This window comes from Copadichromis virginalis, linkage group LG18, assembly GCF_057382275.1.
Source record: "Copadichromis virginalis isolate Kocher_CV1m ecotype Utaka linkage group LG18, C_Virginalis_male_GT1.1, whole genome shotgun sequence".
Lineage (NCBI taxonomy): Eukaryota > Metazoa > Chordata > Actinopteri > Cichliformes > Cichlidae > Copadichromis > Copadichromis virginalis.
In genome coordinates this window covers 7,876,979-7,904,225 of record NC_140635.1, presented here as the reverse complement: position 1 = coordinate 7,904,225, position 27,247 = coordinate 7,876,979, and the positions used below count along the sequence as shown (strand labels likewise).

The 27,247-nt window shown below is 41.5% G+C and overlaps 1 protein-coding gene and 1 long non-coding RNA gene across 3 annotated transcripts; one reads left to right on the top strand and one right to left on the bottom strand.

Annotated features, from left to right (window-relative positions):
- Positions 1-529: 529 nt before the first annotated feature.
- On the top strand, positions 530-20,384 carry LOC146687180 (arylsulfatase I-like). Of its 2 annotated transcripts, none has more exons than XM_085438676.1 (11): positions 530-910; positions 3,717-3,909; positions 6,295-6,434; positions 7,670-7,819; positions 10,436-10,510; positions 10,608-10,782; positions 11,130-11,366; positions 12,654-12,800; positions 13,600-13,738; positions 17,172-17,797; positions 17,885-20,384. In XM_085438676.1, the coding sequence occupies exons 2-11, from the start codon at positions 3,733-3,735 to the stop codon at positions 18,308-18,310; spliced, it is 2,292 nt and encodes a 763-aa protein (XP_085294802.1). In that variant the 5' UTR covers positions 530-910; positions 3,717-3,732; the 3' UTR covers positions 18,311-20,384. The 2 variants fall into 2 exon arrangements, with proteins under 2 accessions (XP_085294802.1, XP_085294801.1); XM_085438675.1 differs by having other exon boundaries at positions 530-949.
- On the bottom strand, positions 2,509-23,790 carry LOC146687179 (uncharacterized). Its single transcript, XR_014916336.1, has 5 exons — positions 23,738-23,790; positions 22,739-22,941; positions 3,792-3,967; positions 3,150-3,298; positions 2,509-3,000 (listed from the first exon to the last, which is right to left on the bottom strand). It is a non-coding gene; the product is annotated as an uncharacterized LOC146687179 (long non-coding RNA).
- Positions 23,791-27,247: the final 3,457 nt, after the last annotated feature.

The window sequence follows — 27,247 nt, the reverse complement described above, 5'->3', positions numbered from 1 at the left end:
TGTTTGTTTGTTTGTTTGTTTGTTTGTTTGTTTGTTTGTTTGTTTGTTTGTTTGTTTGTTTGTTTGTTTGTTTGTTTTTAGCAAATATTTCATCTGGAGCAGTCCTTGAAGTCCTGTTATTCTGCAGCTGGACAGCCTTTAGGCGTTTTTTTTTAAATTATTATCTAAATAAAATGAAATTCAATTCGTCACTGGGACATAAAAATGCCATACATCAACAAACAACTCCGATAAAACTCCTTTATAACGTCTACCGACTAAATACGTTTTTTTAAAGATTTGAATTCAGGATCTGTGGTATTTAGCTAAATTTAGGTCATAACACACCTTACCATATGACTTAATTATTATATACTGTCTACTCGAGGCAACGAAAATGCTGATTACAGGACAGGAAGTTAATTCACTGTTTATCAGGAACATTTGTTTAAGTGATATCAGAGTTGTATTTCATTAATAATGCTTTATTGTGACAGTTTACACGTTCAGCCTGTTGACGTTATCACGGTTCATTTACGGCCCTGCAGTGGTCACTATGGTAACTGGAGGAGGTTTCATTTCATTCACAGCAGCAGTTTAAAATGACTTGTGTGACTTTAAAATGACGAGTCGAGCGTATTTTATTTTGGCGAGTCAGGCCGGAGGTGGGAGCGCGTTTGTGTGCGGCTGTCCTTCGCTCATATTTCATCTGCGGGGAGAGAAGGCACTCTTCAGACTGGAGGAAGGAGGCTCTGGTGGAAACTCAAAGGACATGCGGCGTCTTTTGCAAACTTTTCTGCAAACCAGGCTTTCTCCGAGCTGAAGAAGAAGAAGAAGCCGAAGGGTGAGGAATGAACTGAAAAGGAAGAAGAAGGAGAGAGAAGAGGAGGGGGGAGAAGAGCCGTTCACTCCCATTGATCCTTGTATCGAGGTATTGATTCAGGCCTGGCTTTGAAATAACACAGCAGAGGTGAGGATAAGATGAACGATGCTGACTTGAGTTTTCTCGACCTGGATATACTCTGATACCAGACTTAATATAGTATTATTACAGTTTTATTATTATTATTATTTCTGATAAATACTGCATTTAAATATATACTAACTCCATCAAAGCAAAACTAGGCTATATAAGGTTAGTCAGAGCTTCTTAACTAAGACACTCACTCAGACTACTCTGCTTCTTTTCCCATGAGTACCTGTATCTCACCAGTAGTTGGAAACCAGTACTCTACAATCAAGCTGAGACAGCTGCTTTTCGTCAGCTTACATATAAAATCAACATTACATGGTCTTCTTGGCTTTCACGTTAATAAACATGTCGTAGATGATACAGATAAAACAGTCTGAGGTTACCCTTCCTCTTAAAGAGCGCTCGGTTACAGTTTCCTTTGAGAAAATAAAGATTAGAGAGTTTAAAAAGATCCTTTTTGAACCTTGTTACTATTTAATGTCATGGATAATTTAATATTGTTTAAACACTGGCAATTCGAGGAAGTATCAAAGAGCATTCGGGCCTTGTAAAGGTTATTTTACACATCTATTAACAAGTGACTCACTCATCAGATCAGTCAGGACTGACAGCGGTCCTCAGTGTGAGCCAGCAGAGAGACGCACTCACCAAGATAAAGTAAACAATGGGCTACACATCGGACAGTTGAAGAGAAACATGGCACACATAGTTCTAAAATATGTTTGAAACTCCATGAATGTGGTCAAGTATTTCACAATAAGCCATTTTCCAGCCAAGAAGGCGGGCTTGTTTAAAAAAAAGAAATTATTGTTAAAAGATGTTGGTCAGTTAGTCTTTTTACAGCTTTATAAGTTTATAATTAAATTGTCACCAGGTTACAAAATAACATTTTACCCACTGGTTCCCCCGTCTGCAGCTCAGACCTTCACTGACCCACGTAAACAAGCTAGTTTTCGTGTCTGTATCATGTTTTTTCTGGCTCTGGTGGGAAGTTGAGGGTGTAAATATGCATTCAAACATCATTGGCCTGCATTTATTTAACAAAGTGAGTCTATTTCACCTTACTTAAAACCAGTATGTGCATTTTCTTGCTGTGTTTCAGCATTCGGTGAGCAAAAATGTTTATGTTTATTAGCGGAAGGCCAAAACATTGTTTAGGTGAGCACCAAAAAGTTTTATATGCAGCGAAATCCTGTGTACTTTATATACCTTATGATCCATAATAGCATCACATACGTTATTACTCAATTTAGATTTAGATTTAAATCTGAAAATTCAACTTTATTTATACAGCACCAAATCACAACAACAGTCACCTCAAAGCACTTTATATTGTAAGGTAGACCCTGCAATAATACATACAGAGAAAACCCCAACAATCATATGACCCCCTCTATGAGCAAGCACTTTGGCAACAGTGGGAAGGAAAACCTCCCTTTTAACAGGAAGAAACCTCCAGCAGAACCAGGCTCAGGGAGGGGCGGGGCCACCTGCTGCGACCGGTTGGGGTGAGAGAAGGAAGACAGGATAAGTTTTTGATCAAATGTAGTGGAGTACTGTCTGCAGTTATTCATGCTGAGAGCATGGAGCAACATTTACATGAAATCTGCCGCATTTTAAGATCGTTCCAAATGAAACGAGCATCAGCTTTTCTGTCACGATGTAAAAGGTGGAAAGATGGCTTGTCTTAGTGGTGGGATAAAACTAATCAAGGTTTAGATTGTGATTAAAGTACAGAGAGACTCACTCATTTGCTTCCCTTTTTGGCCCTAAATCTGACTCCTGATGCACATGCTGTGTTTCCCACACTACAGAGAAATCTGTCTTTCTTTCACTAACATCACACCGTATAATGTGAAAACACTGACAGCAACAAAAGTTAGAAGTCAGTGAGGGTTCACTTTATTCAGATTGTTTTACGGGTGAAGGGTGGGTGCGGTTTTGGAAACACCGTCAGCTGCTGACCAATCAACTTGCCTTACATAATCTCTGTTGTCTCTGGACCATCGGGGCATCAGTTAGGTTACTTCCTGAAAAAGCGGTTTAAACTGAAAGAGAGGAAGTTTACATGAACATGAAAATCTGGCTGCTCTGAGGAAATACAGCAGTGCAAACACAGGACTGTGATAGCCATGCATTTCAAGTATTAGAATTAATTCAGGCAGTTTTTCTTTGTGACCATCTGAGAAACACTAACCGGAGTTTGCTGGAAAGGTCTGATACGTGACATTAGAAAGCGTGTAACGTGCTCCAAGCATCGGTGCATTCCTAAGCGCGACCGTGATCATCCAGCTGTTATAACACCATATCCCCAGTGACAGAGGAGTTTATCCCCGTTTGACACTCCTAGGGTGTAAAATGTGAAATAAATCAGCAAATAATCAAAGAAAAGTAATAAAACCCTCTTCCAACACTTCCAAATGCCCTGTTTCTGCTCTCTCTCGGTTCTGGGTAATAGTCTAATCGTTTTTCTTTATTTTTTTTATTCATGCTACTCAGTTCCAGAGATTGTAAATAGCTGAAAGCCCTCCGCGGAGTTTCAGCTCTCTGTCCACCAGATGGAAGTGTTTCAGATCACATTTGCAGCCAAGTTGGCAAGTCTGTCTCAAATGTGGTTTCGTGATCTACAGTCAGTCACCCCACTGATGGCAGGGTTGTGTGAATTTGTGCTGAGTCTAACATTTTTGAGCTACTCTTCCCTGGTGTTTTGTTCGTAGAAGTTGTCGCCGTATTGTCATATTCTTGTTGTCGTTCTTTTCCGCAGAGCTCCTGCTGTAAGGATGCAGGCTGCCCCTGCTGCTGCAGCTGCGGCTCTGACTGCGCTGAGTGTTTTGCTCACCCTCGACTGCCTGTCGGCTCATCGGCCCCCGAACAACCAGATACAGCAGCAGACTGACGAGACGGCGCAGAAGAAGAAGAACCAGCCGCACATCGTATTCATCCTCACCGACGATCAGGTGTGTGTGAGAGTCGTGCGAGTGCGTTTTCTTGAATCAAAATGCTTGGACAGTGCCACTGAAACGAGGAAACACATCATAGTATTTACATAAATATATATTGTTGAGGATAGAAATCAAATCATTCCCAAAACATTTACAACCATATGTGTGAAAGTAACTGAAAAATCTGGTTTATAAGCAGTGAAATGAATTAAACAGCATGCATGAGAGCAGCATAGGAGGACTTAACGCCTCTCTGAGTATAACCTCTCTGATTTAAACCTGAATTTCAATTTGGCAAGTCCGTCTCAAATGTGGTTTCACGTATCCACCGCATGAAAACAGATGTTACAGACAAGATATTCACAATCTTGGATTTCAGGTTAGTCAGTCATAAGTTGTCGTTTTGAACTGGGGATTATTTTTAGTCGTGGACGCCGATAGCTGCAGGTACCACAGAGACACACTCCTGTTGTGCTTGTTTAAACTCAGTATGTTGCACCGCAGTGTCATTGAAGACTGTGTGGCTAGGTGCTCGCGTGAAGTCCTCCCAAAAAACCAACAAACAGTGAGGACACTATGCGTAAGTCAGATCGATTGAATGTTTATACACGCATTAGAAGCACGCACAGTGGTCAGTTTTGATTGTTTCTACGTACTTGGTATGGTTCGACTTCTTCGTTTTCGCCACGCAGCAGCTCAGCTTAAGGATCAAGATTACCACACAAAGAAGAAAGAGTAACCCACAGACCCGGTGACAGCTGCAGCCTTTTGGCAGTGACACATGAATCCACAGGTCCCGTCACGCTTACTTAAAACCAAGCAGACACGGGTCCAGCCTAAAAGTTACACAGCTTGACCTTCTACTTCCTACATCAAATACTACTCTTGACAAGCAGCTGATTTTGAGATGTCTCTGGAAAGGAGGTCTTTCCACTGTTTTTTATTACTTTGTTTTGTTTTCAGTTTTTGTTTTCTGAGTGAAGGACCTCCATATTGGAGTAACTGTTTGTTCACTTCCTGTGATTTCTTGTTTAGATCACATTTAGACTGCTTAGCAACCAAATGTTTTGCTGCTGTCTGTACACCTCTGTTAATTTTCTCATTACACTGTTGGTGAAATTGACTTTTTGCTAGCTTAGCTTTGATTTTGCATAATTGCTGCAAATCAGAAATGCTACATTACCAAGACAGCGCAGGCTGCTAGGAAGCAAGCATCATGTCATCGGTGAGGCCAGGTGAAGTTAAGACTACGCTTTTGCAGACTGGTCCTTACTAAGACCAACTTAACAGCTAGATCAAGTTTATTACAAACCATTTTATGTGCAGAGCTGTGCATAAGTCTTGAGCCGCACAAAATTTCTTTAAATGTTGGTACGAAAATGGGAAACAAATGCAGCAATTTATTGAAAGGTGCAAACATGGAAATGCAGCCTCAAATACAGTCTGTAAGGCAAAAACAGAGTTTCTACAAATCTGATGAGCTTGAAGTCAATATTTGACATCACCATCTTCATTCTTCAACACAGCCTGAGCTCTCTTAGGCAAGTAGTCTTCAAGAAAAGTGCTCCAGCCTTCTTCTTTGGATGTTGGCTGCCTTTGGCTCTGCAATCTGTCGAGGTTATCCCACATTGCTTCATTAAAGTTGAGGTCTGGGCTCTGGGGAGGCCAATCCATCACTGATAGTGTTGCATTGTGTATTGTGTAGACACCTGCTGTTCACATCTCTCCTGACCTGCTTCATACTGATGACAATTTGAAACTAAATTTTTAATTCTGAATTCACTTCTTATTTTGTTCTCCACTTCTCATGTTACCTCGTTTTTTTTAAGGACACACTGCACACCATGGCGCGATGTGCCAAGTTTTTGGCTAATGGCGCTGTGAGAATGTCCTTGCTAACGAAATGGGAACAAATGATGTATTTTGGGACAGGCTATTAGAAAGAAAGTGCCTAAAGCTAAGCTATTTAAAACAGGTTGTTTTCTAAAGTGGTCTGTTATGTGCGGACACAACACTGGTTCATCCCTTGATGATGGTTAAATGATTTATAGGTCATTGTTAAGTTTCTCAAGAAGCAGAAAGTATTGTTTCCTACAGTATTGTAACAGGACCCAGAATCTTAAAATGACTCACAAGCCTTAAAAACCAACCAGTGTGGGGCTGAGTAATGAAGCTTCTGATAGAGCTTCTCTGGAACTGTTGCAACACTGTTTCCAGCTCACAAACAAAACTGTACCATAGAAAATACAGACAAAACAAACACAAGGAAAGGCAGGCTGCACACACCTGGACCCATTACTTCCTTACAGTATAGTATAGGAACCACTGAGTATGTATTTGGCAAATTAAAGTGACACTCTAAAACACAAAGTCTTTGATGCAATCATGAATCTGTTGCAGGGTTTCAATGATATCGGTTACCACAACCCGACCATCAAGACTCCCACTCTGGACAAACTGGCAGCAGAGGGCGTGAAATTGGAAAACTACTACGTTCAGCCGATCTGCACGCCGTCGCGCAGTCAGCTCATCACCGGCAGGTACAAACACACCTTTACCGACCTCCTACAGTAAATATCGGAAGTCTTTACATTAAATTTTGACAACATTTAGCCCAGTCTCTTAATAAACTGTCTCATGTACACCAATACATATTGTTTTCTCTTTGTTTCAGTATTTAAAAAAAAAACACTTAAAAAGATCTTAAATCTTTATCTTATTATCAAAGCTGTCCGAATATTGACTCATTAATTAATTTATAGCATGTAACTGCTATAATTCATATCCTCTGGTCTTATTTGTCTGGATGTACTGTCAGATTGTTCCATTTTAATGGTAAGAGATTTACAACATTAAGCCATTACCACATTAAAAAGCGTTTGAAGTGCATCCACATTCTTTCCAGAACTTAAGCTACCCTGTTGATGGGTTAATTTGAAGCTTTGCTCTCGCGTCAGCGCTTTGAGTCTTGGCATTTTTTCCATTTTTCTTCCAGCTGTGCTTGTTGTGTCAGGTTTTCCTTTAGGATTTGTGCTCGGCAGTTATTAGCCAGCAGTTCTTATTTGTTGTGGGCAATACCTCCCCGTTTACACATTGTACTAATTGCATTTTCACCACATCTGTAGCTTGACATTTAGATTGAATGCTTTTTGATAGCACAATTCAATGAAATGCTCTTTGTACAGCACCAAATCACAACAAGAGTTGCCTTAAAATAAAACAGAGAAAATACCAACAATCATCTGACCCCTTTTCAGCAAGCGCTTTGGCGACAGTGGGAAGGAAAAACTCCCTTTTAACTGGAAGAAACGTCCAGTAGAGCCAATAATAATCTTTCTTGAAGGCATCTGTTTTCTGTTGGATTTTGAAACTCCAACAAGCGGTTTTTCATTCACTGCCAATTGTTTTAATCCACACTCATATTAAGCCAGTTTTAAATCAACACATTAAATTGTGGGTCATTTATTTACAAGAATCTCATTTTTTAGGATATTATTCACTCTAAGCAGTTAAATTCACATGTTAGAGAAGCACAAGAATCACGTTAAAGAATTAGAGAGGGCTTTAAATGTGTGAAATGAGGAAGAAATGGCTGCATGTGAAGCTCCTGTTTCAAATGAGGTAGCTGCTTTGAATAATGAGTTTATTGATTAGGCCCTGAGCTGCAGCCAGGATAATGAGCTCCCCGCGTCTTCTCTGAGGCCAAACGGAAGCTCCTGCCTGAGCGGCTTGCCTGTTACAAACCCACTAACAGCTCTTTTTTTCTTTCTTCCAGATATCAGATCCACACGGGATTACAGCACTCCATTATCAGACCCAGACAGCCCAGCTGTCTGCCCTCGCACATGGACACTCTGCCTGAGAGGCTTCGCGAGGCCGGCTACGCCACACATATGGTTGGCAAGTGGCACCTGGGTTTCTACAGGTGAGAGGGAGCCTTCAGTATAACTTGGAGAAATATTGTTTGGTGAAAAGTCTGCTGACACAAAGATGGTGGAGAAACAGTGATGCAGTCATGATTCAGAAGCTGGACTACTTAACTTGAAGTAATCTTTTTCCGTATGACTTTATCAGTTTCTCATATCATCGTGAAGGAATCTTGGCCCACTCTTCTTTACAGGAGTGCTCCAGTCCGTTGGGGTTTGCTGGCATTTGTTTATGTACCACTGCCATGACAATGCCTTGGCATTTCTTTTGGATTGGGGTCTGGGCTTTGACTGCTGCCGTGCTTTTGATCGCTGTCCTTTTGTGTGACACAATTTGGGCCAAGCTTTAGCAGTCGAAGAAATGGCCTCACATCTGACTCCACAGTACTTTGGTATACAGAGGGGTTCGTGGTCAACTCAATGACTGCAAGCTGCTTAGATCCTCTGAGCAACCCAAATCATCACCCCTCCACCACTATGGTTGACAGCTGATATGAGATGTTTGTGCTGATGTGCTGTGTTTGGTTTTACCAAATGTGATGCTCTGCAAAATGACCAAACATCTACACTTTGGTCTTGTCTGTCTAAACAACATTGTTCCAGAAGTCTTGTGGTTTGTTCAGATGCAGCTTTGCAAACCTAAGCAGTGCTGCCATGTTCCTTTTAGAGAGAAGAGGCCTTATCCTTGCACCCCAAACAAGCCATACTTTTTCAGTCTTTTTCTAATTGTACTCTCATTTACTTTGACATTTAACATGCTAACTGAGGCCTGTAGAGTCTAAGATGTAACTGTTGGGGTTTCTGCACCTTAAAGCGAATTTGCTGGGACTTATGGACCAATGGATTCTTATGGAAGCAGTAAGGGTTCACTTAGTTTTTCACACACTACTTCTGCAATTTGACTTTGTTTCTTGTAAGTAAATAGTAACATGGTGTAGTATGTTATTATGTGGTGTTGTTCAGCTGACTTTGAATTTACCTGATTTTAAAAAGTGCTAAGGACAAGAAGATTTTTTAATTATGTCCACATTCTTAAAAACGTAAAAAGACACTCTGCTTTTTTTTCATGACTAGTTAAAATATGAGATGACGCAGGACGGTCTTTCTGTTTATCTCAGCTGTGACATACTGTGTTTTTAAAAAGAGACCAGTCCCTGCCGGCCTTTCTGTCTCCACACACCTGGCTAAGGGTTTCAGGGCTTTGGTATGATGCATGCTGGCTCACAATTATGGTTTACTTGGACTCATCATAATAGAGTCGTTTATGTAACTGTTGACTGCACCTGTGCTTTTCCTGCTATGACAAGCAGAAGTATGTAGCATTATAAGTTATGGAAATTTACAGGAGTTGGAGCAAAATTGGTGTTTAAATCAAAGGTTTCACAGCTAGACCCCACAGTGGTCCTAAGCAGTGGGGGTTTATTTTTATTAGTCAGAACCTAAAACGGTTTAGTTAACCAATATATATTAATAGCTAACTATTGCTGTTAGCCATTTTACATGTATAAAGACCGCTCAGTAAAACCAATAATTTTTTAAAATTAAAAGTGTGTATGGTGATGCATTTTTTGAGTGACGCATTTTAAGAAATGATCAGTGTAGCGTGGAAGCCAGCCGGAAGAAGGCCACAGGCTGAAACTTGCCAGACAACACAATCGGTCTTTATTTACAGTTCGCTGGAGCTTTAAACTCTCCTACAGTTGAACTGAGTTGGCATAGTGCTGAACACTCCCTACTGTGCTTATTCTGTACAATAGACAGCATGAAGAGAAAGAAACATGGCTATTCAAGCCAGAGAGCACTGAATGATCTAACTTACTGGAGTTAGTGGACGGATATCAAGTAAAAGGGAACAGCAGTTATCAGGTTCCTGACATTTTTCAAGACGTTTAACCTCTGGGGGGTCCTAGAAAAATGCATACACTATTGGGCTTAGAGCCACAAATCGACCACGCCATGAAAAGTGCCATAAAATATCTATATATTAATATTTTTTTCCACTTTAAATTAGCCAATCTTTTAGACCTACTTCTCCTTGAAATATTCATATCAAGTTTTAATTACATTTCACGGATTTTAACCCTTTATATCCCGGTTTCGTCACATGGCCGCACTGTTTTTTTAGCCCCAAAAAACAAAGAAATCAAATATTTCCCAAAAGATACAATTCCAAGGCCCGGACTCCCGAGTACCACCAACATTCGGAAGATGGCCCATTATTTGGTTGTAATGACCGTGGAATGGGAAATAGCGTTTATAATGGGTTTCAATGGGGCACAAATCGACCACTAGGACCAATAGTGTAAGTTTATCTGTAGCTCAGCCACTGAAGCTAATTTAAGGGAGTCAGACTGGAATTTTGAAATATATGTAACCAGACTTTTTTTTGGGAAAGTTGGCTATATTCCGTTCAACACAGTGCAAATGGCGTGTATACGAACAATGAAAAATGGCACAAATCGACCCAAGACCACCCAGAGGTTAAAGTCATCGGCCATCATTTGTGATCATTTCTTCTATAAAATGGTCCACATTGCTCAACTGGTTGTTGGGGTGTCAGGCTTGTATTACAAACCCTCCAAACATCTGTAATCAGTAATCATTTTTTCCTTTAGGAAAGCATGTCTGCCCACCAGAAAAGGTTTTGACACTTTCTTTGGTTCGTTAACTGGAAGTGTGGACTACTACAGGTAAATCACAACTACTATTATTACCTGTTTTCATGATTGCTCTCTGTCTTTTTACTGTGTTTACTCCAGTAACTCACATTTCTCCATCTGCGTCTAGTTATGAATCGTGTGACGGCAAGGACTTATGTGGCTACGATCTCCATGACGATGAGGGCGTAGCGTGGGGCCAGGAGGGGAAATACTCGACCACGCTCTTCACACAGAGAGCTCGCAAGATCCTGGAGAGTCACGACCCTGCAGAGAGGCCGCTCTTCCTGCTGCTGTCCTTCCAGGTACGGCGCTGAGGTCGTTACATTAAACATCTTTAGAAGATGGGTTACGTTAAAGCCAATCAAAAAGTTTAAAAAAAAAGGGGTGGAGGGGGGATCAGAGGGGCCAGTGTTCACAACAGGATGTGTTTGCATGTCATGTTTGTTTATGTCTGAGTGTGAGCGCTCAGAGAGTGCACGGTCCACATTGAAGTGTTTGTTTGTTTGGCTTTTTTGAGACAGTTTGTTCAAACAGACTCAAAGGTTTTAATTCAAAACACGCCGCCCAGATGTTTGTTGTTTACGGCTGATTTTGGATGGTTGATAGAATTGAAAAACATGTAATAATATCCTGTAACGTTTCCCTTCAGGCGGTCCACACTCCTCTAAATCCTCCAGAGTCCTACATCTACCCCTTTCGGGACATGGTCAACGTCCCCAGGAGAAACTTCGCCGGCATGGTTTCCACGGTGGACGAAGCGGTCCGAAACGTGACCTACGCCCTCAGAAAGTACGGATACTACCGAAACAGCGTCATCATCTACTCCACCGACAACGGCGCTCAGCCTTTCACAGGCGGGAACAACTGGCCGCTGCGGGGTCGTAAGGTAAAATAACTGCACGGCGAAGCATAGGCTTCATAAAGGCTTCATAAAAAGTCCACATAGTCATAATGACGTCTCTCACTGCTTTGTGAACTGCTGTTCTGAATGTGAGAGTGACAGAAAATAAGGCACAGTCAGTAATGCCTTTTTTAGCTGGAGAAGACACCCCCTGGTGGCCATTAAAACCAGTGCAAGTTTAAGGTTATGGACAATCAGGATCTTGCAGTCATCTTTTATATACAGTCTGTGACCAATTAGGAAATTGCCCTCATAAGATTTTTATGTCGAGATGAGTCTGACAAGCTTAATATGGGATGTAATGAAAGAGCTACAGTCCAGAAGATTGGTTTTAAATGAAGAAACACAATAAATGTCCTTTTATCAGCTTTGTGATAATATTATTAGTCTGGTTAAATCATTTCATTTAATACCTACATTATAAATGTAGAACCACTTGCAGGTGTAGGTGGCGTGAACAACATCGATCTCTTCCTTACTCTGCAGTGTCCTGCAGGGACACATTGACTTATGCCATTCGTGTGGATTGACATGCAGCAGCGTCCTAAGCAGACTAGGGTTGGATGATCTGCTCCAACTGTCCACTTGTCCCCCTGTGTGAGCGCCAGTAACAAATGACATCATCACTGCTGCAAAGCATTAATGTCCCACAATCCACCCTTGGTAATGCACACCACGTGGTTACACATGACTGTCTAAAATGTATCTACAGTAGGCACAGTTGGCAAATCCAGGTTGGAAAATCACCAGGACTGATTTTTAAGGAATGTTTTATAAGTGGGGTTTATTTCACTCAACCTTAAAATAAATATTTTGTTTAACAAATGGGTAAAAATATCAATAACATACACAAACTTCTTTTAAATCAGAGAGCAGACTCCTTTTCTTAACTGTATGAGGATCAGCCGTGACCTATTTTGAGCCAGCTAAAACCCCAAAACACGTGCCTGGCTCTACTTTAGTCCTGTTGTTCTGCTAACCCATTCAGTCTTTTTTATATATGTAAAAATGGTGCTAAAGAAAGCTGCGCAGGGGTGGGTTGAGGAACACAACAAAGAGCTGAACTCTTTGCTAGGCCCTTAAACTTCTGCAGATGCCAAATGTGAACTGTAGGATGTGCAGGAACAAGACCGATGTGCAGACGACTCACAACCGAAGTATCCAGAGGCCTTTCACACATCTGCAGTAGTTTTACAGATAACATATAAAAAATCTCAGCTAACCAAAATGAAAGAGAGTAGAATGAAATTAAATGTGCTGGCTGTGTTTCAGGGTACATATTGGGAGGGTGGAGTCCGCGGCGTGGGGTTCGTGCACAGCCCTCTGCTCAGGCGCAGGAGACGAGTCTCCAAAGCTCTCATGCACATCACAGACTGGTTCCCTACACTGGTGAGCCTGGCCGGAGGAAACATCAGCCAGGTCAGTGGGCCTGTGTCAGAACAATAACCTGTGGGAGCCGTTTGCTTGTACTTTCTAGCATTTGTCTCTGATGTTTCTTCTTAGACAGTAAGTATGGGAGGATAAAAGTTAAGCAGCATGGAAAAACGACTCTCTCCCAGTGTGTTATTGACCATTTTATTGTGCTATAAAACAGAGAGAGATACCGATACGAGCTCTTCTGTTACTGTAAACTCGTTCAGGATCTGTATGTTTTTCCAGTCGTCTTGCCAAAGAGCTCAATCTCTGGTCCCTCAGCTCGCTTACTGTCTCCCCCTAATTTCAGATTAAGTTTATTCGTTGTCATTATTAGAGATGAAAGTAGAGCTCTGCCTATATTCATCTCTGTGTTGGCCTCAGACTGAACAGTGCTACTGTAAAGCCGTCCCTACTTTTACTGTCATCTGGATAAATCAGCCGGACCTATTATGATAAGTGCAGCATTTCCAAACACTGGCCTCAAACATGCTTTGTGTTTTTGTTCGGATATAAATTACTTTCATTTCTAAGTCCGTGCAGTCTGTGTATAGTGTCCAAAAAGCTTTGTTGGCTTGATCTGTGGATAGATTTGCATTGCTGCCAGCAGATAAGCAATGCTTTCTTGGCTACAGGAAACGTAGTAATTCAAAAAGTCAGTGGCGTCTTTTACAAGGAAATTACTTATTCTTTATTTGTGTCCAGTAAATGTATGAGTCTTGCTTCTGGTATTTTTAGCAGCATACCCGTCATTACCCTGCTCTGTAATCTCTTACTGTAAATGAAGTGTTTGCCTTCCGTTCAGAGCCAGGGCCTGGATGGTTTTGATGTTTGGCCCGCCATCAGTGAAGGGAGGGAGTCGCCCCGTAAGGAGATCCTTCACAACATCGACCCTCTGCACAAATCTCCAATTGAAAAGAAGAACCAGGACGAGGAAAACTGGGGTAACTACAGGGGCAAAAAAAAGTCCATAAAGGACTTTTTTTAATGAGGTGTGAACAAAAAGGTCCAGGAATGGGCACGTAGGAATCACAAGACTTCCTCATATAAATTTGGCTGGTTTCCAGTTCGAGGTCCTCTTCTCAGGAATTTCCTGACAGCTTTTTTCACAACTGCTAATTTTAGATCGCTCCCTGAAAGTCTGACTACTTTAACTGGGATTTTACCTCAGACCTCAAACTCAACTCAAAAAAAGACCAAACAGTAATTTCTGTTTCAAACTAATCAAGATTGATGAGATCTGGATCTACAGCTACAGCTGAGCAGTTTTCAGCTGAAACCTCTAAAGTTTCCAAGCCGGAAACATCCCAAAGTAACGTCAGGTGAAGAGGCCAGGATCAGGCTCTTCTTTTTTCAAGAATCCATTTCCCAGTGTGGACTTCTGTTGTAACGCCCTGATTCATTTAAGGGAAACTGCCTGAACTGTGGCCATCACGTATCGTCGCAAAGCGTGCTGAAAACACGTTAGTTTTTAGCCACGTCAACACAGTCCTGGTTCACCAGCTGGACTTACGCCCTAGCCAGATGGGCAATCCCACAGATTTATTCCACCTCCATTGAAAATAAAGTTGAAGAATTGCTGTTTTGACACACTGGAGAAAATCCAGCACATCGCACGAGTGCAAGGAAACATAACAGGACTTCTGTGGAGTGATTTAAAATGAGCAGCCATGCTGACAAATCAATTAAATCCAGTTTTATTTATATAGCACCAAGTGACTACAACCTCAAGGTGGGTTTTTTTAGGTTTTGTATATTTTGTATATTTTGAGGTAAAGACCATAAAGAAAGGAAAAACTCCCTTTTAACAGGAAGAAACATCCGTCAGAATCAGGCTTAAAGAGGGGCGGCCATCTCCCTCGACTCAGCACCCAGCAGTCGTAGACTACGCCCTAGCTAGATGGGCAATCCCACAGATTTATTCCACCTCCTGTAACATTGAAAATAAAGTTGAAGAATTGCTGTTTTGACACACTGTAAAAAAAAATCCAGCAGTAGCCCCAAAACCAGCAGTAGCTCTAATGTGCTGATACTCTGCAAGGTAAAATGCTGATAGGTTGAAAGGTTGGCTTGAACAACTGAAGAGGGCACTGAAGAGCTTGCTACGAAGACAAAGAAGGACAAAAACAATAAGGTATTAAGAAAAAACAGCCTGCGAAGGCTTCATTATCGCGCTTCACTACAAAGAAGCTCTTTGGGCTCTGTGACAGGAGCTCTGCTAAAATAACAACAAACAGTTAAGCACAAACCAGTCATGCCACATATTCTGCCCCCTAGTGGAAGAGCTACAAAACAACAGTCTGCAGAGCTCGACGTAGCCTCTGAATCAGACCAACGCACCACCGTGCCTGTTCCTTATCTCATGCCCTGCCCACTTTGCACGTCTCTTCACCAAGCAGCTGCTTTTAATTGACATTGACTGGTTTCAACTTGCTGCTGGTGTGGACGCTTCTTTAGTCTGCATTAATGTATAAAAACAGTTTGAGAATAATAGTTGTTATTGGTGTTTAAAGCTGGTGTTGAAAATGCTGGAAAAACAAATGTTTCATTTTCTTTTCTTTCTTTATATATATATATATATATATATATATATGAGTTGAGAGGAAGTACTCTCAACTGAATGTACTGAACTCAGTGACCTTTTCAAACTGGTAGGAGATGATCTTTTAATAAATGATAAGTCTCATGTCACTAAATTTACCACCAGGGGCCCGTTCTTCGTACGTCGCTTACTACATCCAAGATCAAATGACACATCCAAGATCAAATCATCGCGCTAACCGTGAGCTCGCTAATCCGGTTCCCCGAACACACCTGCTGTTGACGATTAGTACAGCTGGATGAAGTAATGTGAGATCACTGGGTGTCGTAAAAGGGGCTACGCATCGATAGTAGAAACATTGATCGGCAACCCTCTGATTGGTCGGCGAAAATGTCGAAGGAGCGCGCTCGGTATTTTTCGGCAGCAGAGCAAGAACTCTTGATTGAGGGATTTCAGGAGTTTCAGAGTTTAATCAGAACGCAAGGGAACACTGCAAAGGCTGCAAAAGCAAGGGCTGGCAGAAAGTTGCTGACAAATTAAACTCGTAAGTAATTTAATAATAACAATAATAATGGAGTGGATTTATACAGCGCTTTTCAAGGCACCCAAAGCGCTTTACAATGCCACTATTCAATCACTCTCACATTCACACACTGGTGGAGGCAGCTACAGTTGTAGCCACAGCTGCCCTGGGGCAGACTGACAGAAGCCAGGCTGCCATATCGCGCCATCGGCCCCTCTGGCCAACACCAGTAGGCGGTAGGGTAAATTTATTGTATTACACTATATTATCCAATATTATATTACATTATATTATGTTATATTATATCCCCTTACACATTAGAGCCACAACAGGACCCACTAGAACATGGGAACAAGTAAAAGTGAAATATAAGAATATTCTACAGAATGGTAATATTTATCACTTATATTGCTTTTCGTCTCTAGGAAAGAGACCCTGAAATAATCTGTTTGTTTGTTTATAACAGCAACCAAGAAAAGGGCAGAGCAAAAAAAAGACAGATGGTGGTCCTGCACCCCCTCGTCAACAAGTTGGTTAAGTAAATAATACCCTCACGGGAATATCGATATCTCTCAATGAGCACACTGTCGCGCTGAGCTAAAGGATCCTGTCTATCCCGCAATATACGCTGAATTCTGAAAACTCTCCTTATCAATCTTGCACCTTCCGCAATGGGCTGCTCGCGTATACGGACAGGACATGGCTGCGACAGGCTTCCCAAATCCACCTTCGCTTTTATAGCCGTGGTCTCTCATCTTGATTACACAAAGTAATTTGCAATTACTACTGTGAAATATGAATTACATCTGTAATAATCACATACATGTAATAGAATGTTAATGGTACATTTCCCTTTTTTAGGAAATGACCTGTATGTATCTGTGTGACATCAATAAAAGGATCAAGTGCTGCATTATCTTTAGTTACATTGATGTTATTTATTTATGGTGAAACAGTGGTGGAATGTCGCTGTTGCTTTCGTATAAATGAAGCGGACATACCTGCGTGGCCGCGATCTAATCCTGTTTACATAAAGTGAACCTGCTCCCGAGCAGGTTTACGCTTACGGCTCTGTTGCTATGACAGCAAGTCCCGGATGAGCTTCGGGGAACCGACTGATCCAGGATCACGCGAAATCGTCAACAATCTAATCCGGCTAACCTACTTAGCGAGGTACGAAGAACGGGCCCCAGGGTGGAAAATGTTTGTTTATTGTAGGAAATACAGAGAGAAGAGAAAGAGAGAAATATGAGCACAAAAGAGGTAATTTATCTTTAATATATCTTGATCGCTGTTTTCTTTGATTTGGCAGTGAAAACTTTAAAAACCAAAGTTTTAAAGAAGGTGAAGAAGAAGAAGAAGGTTCTGAAGAAGCCACCAAAACAAAAGTTAGCCTTTAAAACAAAGACCACCAAGAAACCTCAAACATTTTCCCATCATGCCTCTAAGCCTAAATCTAAGCCCCTCTTCAAAAAGAAGCTCAAGCCTCGCCTAAAATCAAAACCCCCACCTAAAGCTAAGAAGACCAAAGCCCACACTTGGGACCGGCCTCTGCCCAATCACAGACCGCATCCAAAGATCGGTGGCACTTTGTCAGGGTCTGGAACATCCCGTCCTAAATCTCCGCCTCCGATCCAAACCCGTTTGAAAACAAAATTCAGGAGGACCACGTCCCAGAACCAGAACTTGTCACAATCAAGCCGGCCAAAATCCAAGATGCTCAAACTACATTCAAAATCAAAGTCCAAGCAGACATTTTTCCCATACCAGAACAGATCCCAACCTGGAATACCACTGACCAAATCCCATCCAACCCTCCAGTTCGGGCTGGAGTCACTACAGCCGGTGTGGGACACTTCAGTCCAGGCTGCCATCAGAGTTGGAGATTGGAAGCTACTGACAGGTGATCCAGGCCACGGAGATTGGGTCCCCCCACAGGTACTGCTGCATGCTTCAGAGAGCTTCATTCTACTTTTCTGTTTCACATTGATTGTTATAACAAATATTTGAAACATTGATCCTCAGATGCTTCCCACCTCTCTACCCGGTCGCTGGTGGAACCTCGAACGCTCGATACTTTACCAGAAATCCTCCGTCCACAAAAACATCTGGCTGTTCAACATCACAGGCGACCCGTACGAGCGGCACGACCTGGCAGACCAGAGGCCAGATGTAGTCCAGCAGCTGCTGGCCCGGCTCGCCTACTACAACCAAACAGCCGTACCGGTTTACTTTCCACCCGACGACCCCCGAGCCAACCCGAGCCAGCACAGGGGAGCGTGGGTGCCATGGGTGGAGGAGGAGGACGACGAAGAGGGAAAATATCAGGGAGTTTACAAGAAAAGTAACAACAAGATGAAGAAGAAGAAGAAGAAGAAGAAGTGCATGCTGTGCAATCTGCAGTCGTTCTTTTTGAAGATGAGCGAGGGGACCGTGTCCAGTCGCATCTGAGATGTCAGCTGAAATTTGCATCAGACTTGAAAATTAATAAATCTTATTTTTTACTTTCATGTTTTCACAACTTTAACATATTCAAGTTCTGTTATTGTGAAAAACTTCTCTTTCAGAGATACGTGACCGTTATTTGTTCATACATGCAGCTTATTCGCCGCCAAACGTGATCTGATGTTTCCAGCTGGACCGTCCAGACACATGAGGCTCTTTTCACCGAGATTTAAAGGGTCAGTCCACTCAAATCACAAAAAGACGTTACTTACGTTGCCTGCAGACATCTGAAATCATACCACTAAGATCATGAAATCTTTGTCGTGATTTGGGTGAACTGGCCATTCATCAGGTGGTTCTAACCCCTGATCTCTGAGTCGGTGAACGCTGGTTTGTTGTTTTACAGATTTGTCAACCGAAAACTGACAGAGGTCCTCATACAAGGCCCGACACCGAGTGGCAGTGAGATTTGTTTTGACACTGTAAATGTAGCAGATCAATTACAATAAGAGACTTGAGTAAATATATAGATTTACAGGTTTCAGTGTACGTTTACACCCTTAATTCACTCCACACAGCCAAATCAGGGTTTTAAAGGGACACTTCACCCAAAAGTCACTTTCATACATTCGGTGAGTAAAATTTTGCATAACTGGCTTGTCTGGGTGTTTGCCAAGGCTTAAAGTTGGCGTGGCTGTTTGGACTGACAGACGTGCCAACATGTGCAGCTGTCTGCGAGGCCTCACCTCGGCTAATTGGAGTCGCTGAACTGGACCTCGAGACTATATTTGTGCTTTTAGAGCGTTTTTAAAGCAATTATCTGATAATAATCTACTAAGTGGTAACGGCCGTCCAACAAAAGTTTGTGCTTCAGTTTTTATTTGCCTTTTACTCAAATCTGCATCGTTGAGTTGGAGCCACACTGTTTATTGATGCAGCGGCTCTTCTTCACACTGCACAGAGCAGAAGAGGAGGGGCAGGATGCTAGATAGAAGAACGTTAATTTCCCCGCCCAAAAAAGTCCCGTACAGACTAGACACTGCCTCTGAAATGCTCCTGTATTCAAACCCGTACAAAGAATAACACATGAAACTCACCCGGTGTTTGTCTGGAGTAATGATACTGTAGCTAGCTGCTTGCTTTGCTTGGTACATAAGTTCATGTGATTTGGGGTGAATTGTTCCTTTAAACAAATGTTTACATATTACAGTGGAAGTGTGTAATCATGACACAGTGTCAGAAAGTTTTATTGTGTAATTTGAATATACTTTCACGTTTTTTGTGACACATTCTCGTGACTTTGATGGTTTTGTCTCACTTTGTCTGTGTTCCTGTGGCTGAAACTGGCCTCTGGCTACTGTGGTCAGTTTCAGTGCACTGCCACTGGCAAGCTTTTCACTATGAATTTAAAGCATTTCACAGCACCTTTAAGTTACTACTGTGAATATCAGAAACCTCTTACTTCACACACACAGCACCAACGCATGTCACTGACAATATCAGTAAACCAAACTGTCTGATTTTAATTTTCTGTAAGGAACAATTCCACTTCCACTAATGTGAAACTTCAGATTTTTATTCGTCTTTTTTGAAAGCACAGCAGAGGAAGTAAAAAAGTCTTACAGCGGCCTGTTTTGAAGTCGGATGCTGGTTGCTTGAGAGAGAGAAAGACACCTAACCTCGAAATATTTCTGTGTATTTGCTCAAAAACGAACAAACCACGGCTGCGGCTGATCTGCAACAGTGCGCATCAGTGTGAGCGAGGAGCAGAGCGTTCCCGAGAAACATTTTAAATGCACGTTGGATTTCTCCACCCTGGGTAAATAAAGGTGAAGTCAAATGAACCTTTGTCCTTCTATGTTTACTGGAAACAACGGCGAGGGTATGTATGTTCTCATAAAATGTTGTTGTTGTTGTTACAAATGGGTGTTGTTGTTTTTTGTTCTTTAGGGCAAGTAAACCACCCGTGTTCATCAGGAAAACTCTTCATTTGAAATGCAGGCTATTAAAATGATTCAAATTTGATACACTATTCACTTAAAGTGTTTATATTTTAAGTAATTAAATACATTTAAAATGCTTTTGTTGCATAAGATGAAAAGACGTGTACATGCATACGTATTTTTCAATATTTCTCTGGGATTCTTATCTGCACATCTTTGCCCTCCAAATCAAGTCAAACCCAAATGATTTTGAGACTCGAGCCTTCTGTTGTTGTGCAATTGCTGATTGTTTAAATTAGTAAACAAATATTCAAATCTTCAAGAAGCAGAAATATGCCTTGCATTTGGTCATTCACGAGAAAGTCGTTGCGCAAAATCTGCATAACCGCTAGGTGGCGCCAAACATTAATAATCCTGCAGATGCAGCACAGACTCCTTTCTCTCGCTCTCTCTCGCTCTCTCCACACACTCACACACACACTTGGGGTAAAATAGGATTTTCCACGCTGCCTTCCTACTTCACACTGTTTCCGCTGAGAAATAATTTAATTTGGGGCTCCTTTGATCCCTGAACACAGCTGGATTGATGTAATCCTCTGGGATTAAATCTGACTCTAACTCATGAAGCAGTTTAGGCTGTGATGCTGCTGAAAAGCTGCAAGGTTGACGTCCACAGTCACTTTTAGTACTTTAAGCACTCAAAACACAGAAATTGCTTCAGTTCATTTACAGATTTATGATTCATTCAGTAAAGAAAACCTCGCCCCCATAAAAAAAATCAGAAATAGCTCAACCATAGCTTCAGTCCAGACCTTTGTGTTGACTTAACTAAACATAAATTAGCCTGCATCTGAATTTATGTGTATGTGAAACAAGCTGCACGACACCCAAGTCTGTAACAGAAATATGGGTCTCAAAATTATCAACCACTTATGGCTGCAAATATGTGAACTTTGTTCAAAGCTTTTTGTTAAAGTTTGTTCAGTTTTCAAGAGTTTTCTCCATCAGTATAAACTAAAACTATATTTAAATAATAATCTAAAGCCCTTGTTTTTCTGTTATAGGTCTCTCACTGTACCTGGTGGTAGTGAAATTAAGGAATACGAGGGGAAAATGTGTTAAAATTTGAGTGTCTGCCCAAAAAAATGTTGAATGGATGTTTATAACAGGGATGGAGTTTCGAGAGCGTCCTCTGCTGCTACATCACTATCTGGTACGGGAACTGCAAAAGAAGTCTCTGCAGCGGATAGTGGGGACAGCACAGAGGATCACCCTCTCCCACCCATCTCCCAACTCTACAACAAACACATCATCCGACATGCGAACAACATAGTGAAGGACACTTTCCACCCTTCACGTGTGCTGTTCTCCCTCCTTCCATCTGGCAGACGGTTTCGCAGCATCAAAACCATAACGGCCTGACACTGCAAGAGCTTCTTCCCCCAAGCAGTCAGAGCCCTCAGCTCACTCCCACCAAAGGACTGATACACACCTTTACAAACACCTTACAAAAGATTCAAAAACAACAAAAACTTTCACAAATCCACTACAAACTGGACCTGGGAACAATATGCTTACTTGCACACTCAGTCACATAGTTACTGAGCACACATCTAAACTATACTATATTTGCACATTTTGCATCTTGCACATGTCTTCGTCCTCACTCGTCTACAATATCCTGGTAAAGACTTGAACCTGGTATTCAATACCAACTGCACAATCCCCTTTGTATAGTCTCTGTCCTGTCTTTGTTTATTGTACAGTTAGTATTGTATAGTTATCATTATAGTATTGTATAGTACGGTATAGTTAGTAATTAGTACCTTTTTAGCCCTTAATTCTACCGAAATTTAGCATGTTAATTATTTGTAATTCCTAGTTTTATATATCTCTTGGAGATATATCTTTTATACACTTATAAATATAAACAGCATTTCGGTACACTGTACACTGTGTATACTGCTGTCTTGACAATAAAGCTCTTGAATCTTGAATCTTAACTATTGCTGCTTTTGATAGAAACACTAGTCAGTCAAATGAACTGCTCTTATTTTATAAAGGTCTAAAAACCAGTTGGCAAGCGGCTGGCAACCACTGGTCACTAAAACGTGTATTCCCTGATACTGGCAGCTGCTGTGAAACTAGGTGAGGGTTTGTTTGGTTGGGGGGAGGTTGACCCAATGGTAACTAGTCCTCCTGACACAGGCCAGTCAGAACACCAAAGTTGGCATAAAGGGAGCGGAGCTAAAGCAGCTTGTTTCACACAGACGTCAAACTAAAAGAGTGCAGCAAGGCTCAGAGTAAACTGAATCATACAAAGCTACTGTAGTGGAGTCCAACAACAGAAATAAAGAGCTGGAAATGAGTAGGGTAAGTCACGTATATTATGTTTACCAGCATTAACAGACGCTTCTCTCTCAGCTTGAATAAGCGCACTCATACATAAATAATGCACTCGCTCCTCTCACGCCGCCTCTGTTTCTCTCACCTCCTTGACTTAACAAGTTTACATTAAAAATATCTCCTCCTGACTGTCACGCTCTCGCCGACATCCTGCATCATCGTGAACGTAATAATCCGGTATTCATCCCGCGCTGGGAGCCAGAGGAGTGTGAGCTCCACAGAACCGGAGCATGTGGGCGGCTGTGAAATCAGGATTCCCTCAGCACGGAGCAGCTTTTTAGACGCTTTCTGCTGACACAATGAAAAACTCATAATTGAGTTCTGTTCCGTGGTCGCACTGACATGAGCCTCGCTTTCTACTTCTTTACAAGATTAAAAAAGGAGAAAAAAAACACAGAAAACGGAAAAGACGGCGCACAATCGAGATGATTTCAAATGGTACAAAGTGGCATTTCGGCGCATTCATGAGTCAGATTTGTGACTTTTTCAACATGACATGTATTGCAGTATCAGTCTGACATTAACATTAATACTGATGCCACACCACCTCCTCCACCATCTCTTTGCAAAGCTCCCTTTTCATCTTTTCCTGCTTTACTCTCAGTGTCAACCCCCTTTTTGCCCCGCTGTGGCAATACTTGCATCACCCACTTATAAGAACTGAAAAGCATCTTGAGTCTTTAAAAGGAGCTGCTCGTTATGAATCCCTCGTACTCTTACCTCAACTTGTGAAATTATTATAATACAAATGGTGCAGCGTTTAAACCCATTATCATTTAAATTACATTTCCTTTTTTGCGGTTTGTTTAATTTGCTGCTGAATGGGCTCAGTTTGCCCACGAGGATTGTTTAAGTTTTCTCTTATTATTTGAAGATTTCATTGTCTTTGCTCAGACACAGAACACCGTGTACTCCTTCTAACATGGTTTTTCAGACTGAATCTGTCCTTGAAAGGCCTCCGAGAGAAGAAGACCGCCCGCTAAACCTGTGCTGCTGCATTTCACACTTCCTGAAAATAAAAGTCAATGAGTCACATCACGATTGGTCTCACAGAAAATAAGCCAGGTTTCAGGATCGCCTTCACCTGTGGGAGGATGAAGCCACATCTAATGATTGATCCCAAGTGAAGGTTGCAAGATTCAGTTGCCTAGGAAACCCCATAATCTATTTACCGCCCCCTCGCGTGTCAGTCGGTAGCAGTCACTCCAGTCACCCATCTCAAAGGTCAGAAAGGTTTAACTTGGGATCGCTGACATTCATGATTGCCGGTCATTACATTACTGATAATCTCATGGAGAAAACTGGATTTAGCTCCACAGTTCAGCCGAGCTGCCAATACAAAAGATAGCCACCGTACCATCACTCATTAGTTAGAGAAGTCTAGTGTTGAACTGACTTTACCATTTTTGCTGTCACCATCTTGCTTTTTTGAAACCAAACATCAGGAGCACGCGACTGTGAAACTAGATGGGCAGTGATGGTCATGTGTGAGCCTGACTTAAAGCATCCCGTTGATCCTTTTTGACTGATAGCTGTTATAATTAGGAGGTTATGTTGTGCTGAACACAGCCTGAAACTGGCAGCCGAGACCATAAACTTATCAGGTTTAGTGATGTCACAGAAAGCAGCAGGAAAGGGTTGTTTTGTGAGATCCAAGCACCTTGGGACAACAGTTTTTGTGATTTGGTGCAATTTAAATAAAATGTAACTGAGTTGAATTGAAGAGATCCAGCGACATATATATTTTCTTATGCTGCGTGTGTCTCCCAGAGAACTTTTGGGGGAAATTTTCTATGAGATCATCTAATTTATTAAGGGTTGGAAACTCACAGAGGGGAGAAAGACGTGTAGCAGACTGAGAAACACGAAGCTATTAGACTTTGGCTAATAGGTAGAGCAGTTTTCACTAAAGTGGATGCCGTTCATGAGTTTCAATATTCGGTTCTGCTCCGTTCTGATCTGCAGGAGACCGAACACCTGCTGCTGCTTTTCATCAAATCTAGTTACTTTTGACTCAACAAGACGTCGTAAAATTTGAATTTAGCTTTAAAGTTGAACGAGAGGTTTTTGTTAATTTGAAATAGCGGTTCATATTTATAAGACTAAAGCGTCTTCTTTTAGAGAAATGATCCCTGTGTTAAGGGTTTATTAAAAAGTCAGCTAGGTCCCTGATAAAGATAATGTGCAGGTTTTGATTCTTAGTCCACTAAAATGATGAAATTTAAACATTTACTTATTATTCCATGAATTTCAGAAAGAAAAACTGCTGAAGATTTTATCTGACTTGTTTCACTTGTCACAGCAGCGTGCACCACTGTGAGCATCTCTTGCCAAGGATGAATGAAGATGTTTGGCCTTCTAAACAGTTATAATGCAAAAAGACAAACATTTACCACAGGATCACTGCTAAACACAAAAGGAGGACTGCAGTGGGACTAAAATATCTGCAGGGCTTTGTAGCAGTGCTGCTGACACTTTCAGCTGCTCCCTCATTTCCCAACTAGTCGCCACAGTGGATTTGCATGTTTGATTTGGCACAGGTTTGACCCCGGATGCCTTTCCTAAAGGAATACTATCTTGTGACCCCCCTGAGGCTCGGTTTGTGCCTCCTCCCAGTCTTAAAATGGGGATCTTTTACATGTAAGGCAAATGTGTTAACCCCTGCACCATAACACCACAAAAGAGCTCATTATGTTAGATTTCTTCTAGCTGTATCCAAACATATTGACATGTCATAGTTACTTTCTGCTGGGTTACAACACATCACAAAAATGCTCCATAGATCTACTAATTAAATTATAAAAGTCATGAGAACTTGTAAGAAAGGAGGGCGATAAAAAACAGCTTAATTTATAAATTCACCATCCAAAACACGCGAGCTGCAATGCGGCATTATTGGAGGTACCGGTGGATACTCCACGGTCAAATCAAAGAACAAAGACTGAGACAGTCCCACACTTTGAAGTCAGACTCGAACGAGGTGATCCGACTCTGCAGACAACCTTGATCATCATTATTTGCCCTCTGACTCATCAGCCTTAATGAGCTGGCCTGTCCACAATGTCTCCACTGAGGGTGTCTGCTGTTCATTAGGGCTCCCCGGTAATTGAAAGGCACGACTCTAAATGAAGATATGATGGAAGCTGTGAAAGATAAAGACGGAATACATGCAAGCCAAGAGCAGTGATAATGAGGCCGGGGTGTGAAAGCGTCTTTGTGCTCGGCTCTCCTTGGCTTTGATTGGGAGCCACAGAAAATAACCTTGATGATGAACGACACAAAGCAATGCCATCATACTCTTGTTTACTATAGCAACGCTTACACCGAGAGACAAAAGCGCAGTCGATGAAATCTGACAAGATTTTCATTGTATCAAAACAGCCAATTGTGACTTTCATTAGCTGAGTGTCTTTTCAACTGGTTTACCATGAAAATGCTTTGGTTAGAGACCAAGTGTGTTTTTATGGTGATATTTTAATTGTCATTCTTGTGAAAAGGTCAAATACACCTGGAGGATAAAAGCTCAAAAAGCTCAAAAAGACAAGATTTTTAAATGAGGCTGTGGATTTCCTAAAATAGTCGGTCTTAGCACATACTGTATATGTCTGGGTCTATTTCCAGCAGTGGATCCACACACATTCGGTGCTCTAATGAGTGGAAGACTGTCACTGCAAACATGTGCCTCACTGCTATGTTAGAGGATATCACCTATACCAACCTTATTTAAGAATACATCTTTTCACAGTTTTGTTCCAATATTCTGTCTTGAAGTTCAATTCAGCAACTCTGTGTAATTAATAGACTGTATTTTAAAAATGGATGTGGCCACTGTGATATTATATACTAGGTTTAGATTCGGCAGTTTTAAGCGGCAGCGTTTTCCAAGCTACCGCGTTGCTGTTTTGGAGCCAGAGGTGACCGTATTTGATCGATCAGGCGCCGACTTATCAGCATAAACCAGCAGGCTGGTTAGCCAGCTGCATCCACATCTGGTGTTGGTGCTAAGTAACAGTGTGAGCCACAAACTTCTTGGATGGGGCGTACCACTCACCAGGCTTTATCAATTGTTCCTTTATGCCAATAAAGTTGCTCTAAATGGCATTGAACAAGGTCAGGAAGCAAATAATCCACAGTAAGAGTTATTAAAACAACTGACTCAAAACCCCTCTTTGTACCAGGCTCTAAGCAGGCTTTCTATTGCTCTAAATGTTAACATGGGAGTCAATGTGGACTAACTAACTTCCTGAGCCAGCCTAAAGTGACAACTACAAGGAAACTGCATTTTTTAGTAATTCCATGTTAGCTTAATGTTTCATTTTCTTGGTTAATATTATAGATTTAATCACAGAATGTGGCAACTATGGTTCAATGAGCCAAAACTGAACATTTTTAGTTTGTTTTCTTTCAGTTGTAATTTTATTTTTTGCCCCATGCCAAACCTTTTTGAAGTAAACCTCATTCGAAGCATTCAGAGTCGGTGTTCACGTCCATCTGTGTTACGCTGCTACTGTCTAATAAGTGACCATTTGTGCGAGATTTATGAGGGGAAATTCGTGGCTTTATTAAGAGTTAGTAAATCATTGACTGAATGACT

Bases quoted from the DNA above. Each gene is read 5' to 3' on its own strand.
- LOC146687180 (XM_085438676.1), top strand. From the start codon at position 3,733: ATGCAGGCTGCCCCTGCTGCTGCAGCTGCGGCTCTGACTGCGCTGAGT. The intron at 6,435-7,669 runs GTACAAACACAC...TCTTTCTTCCAG, and splicing joins AGTCAGCTCATCACCGGCAG to ATATCAGATCCACACGGGAT. The intron at 13,739-17,171 runs GTAACTACAGGG...TTGATTTGGCAG, and splicing joins CCAGGACGAGGAAAACTGGG to TGAAAACTTTAAAAACCAAA.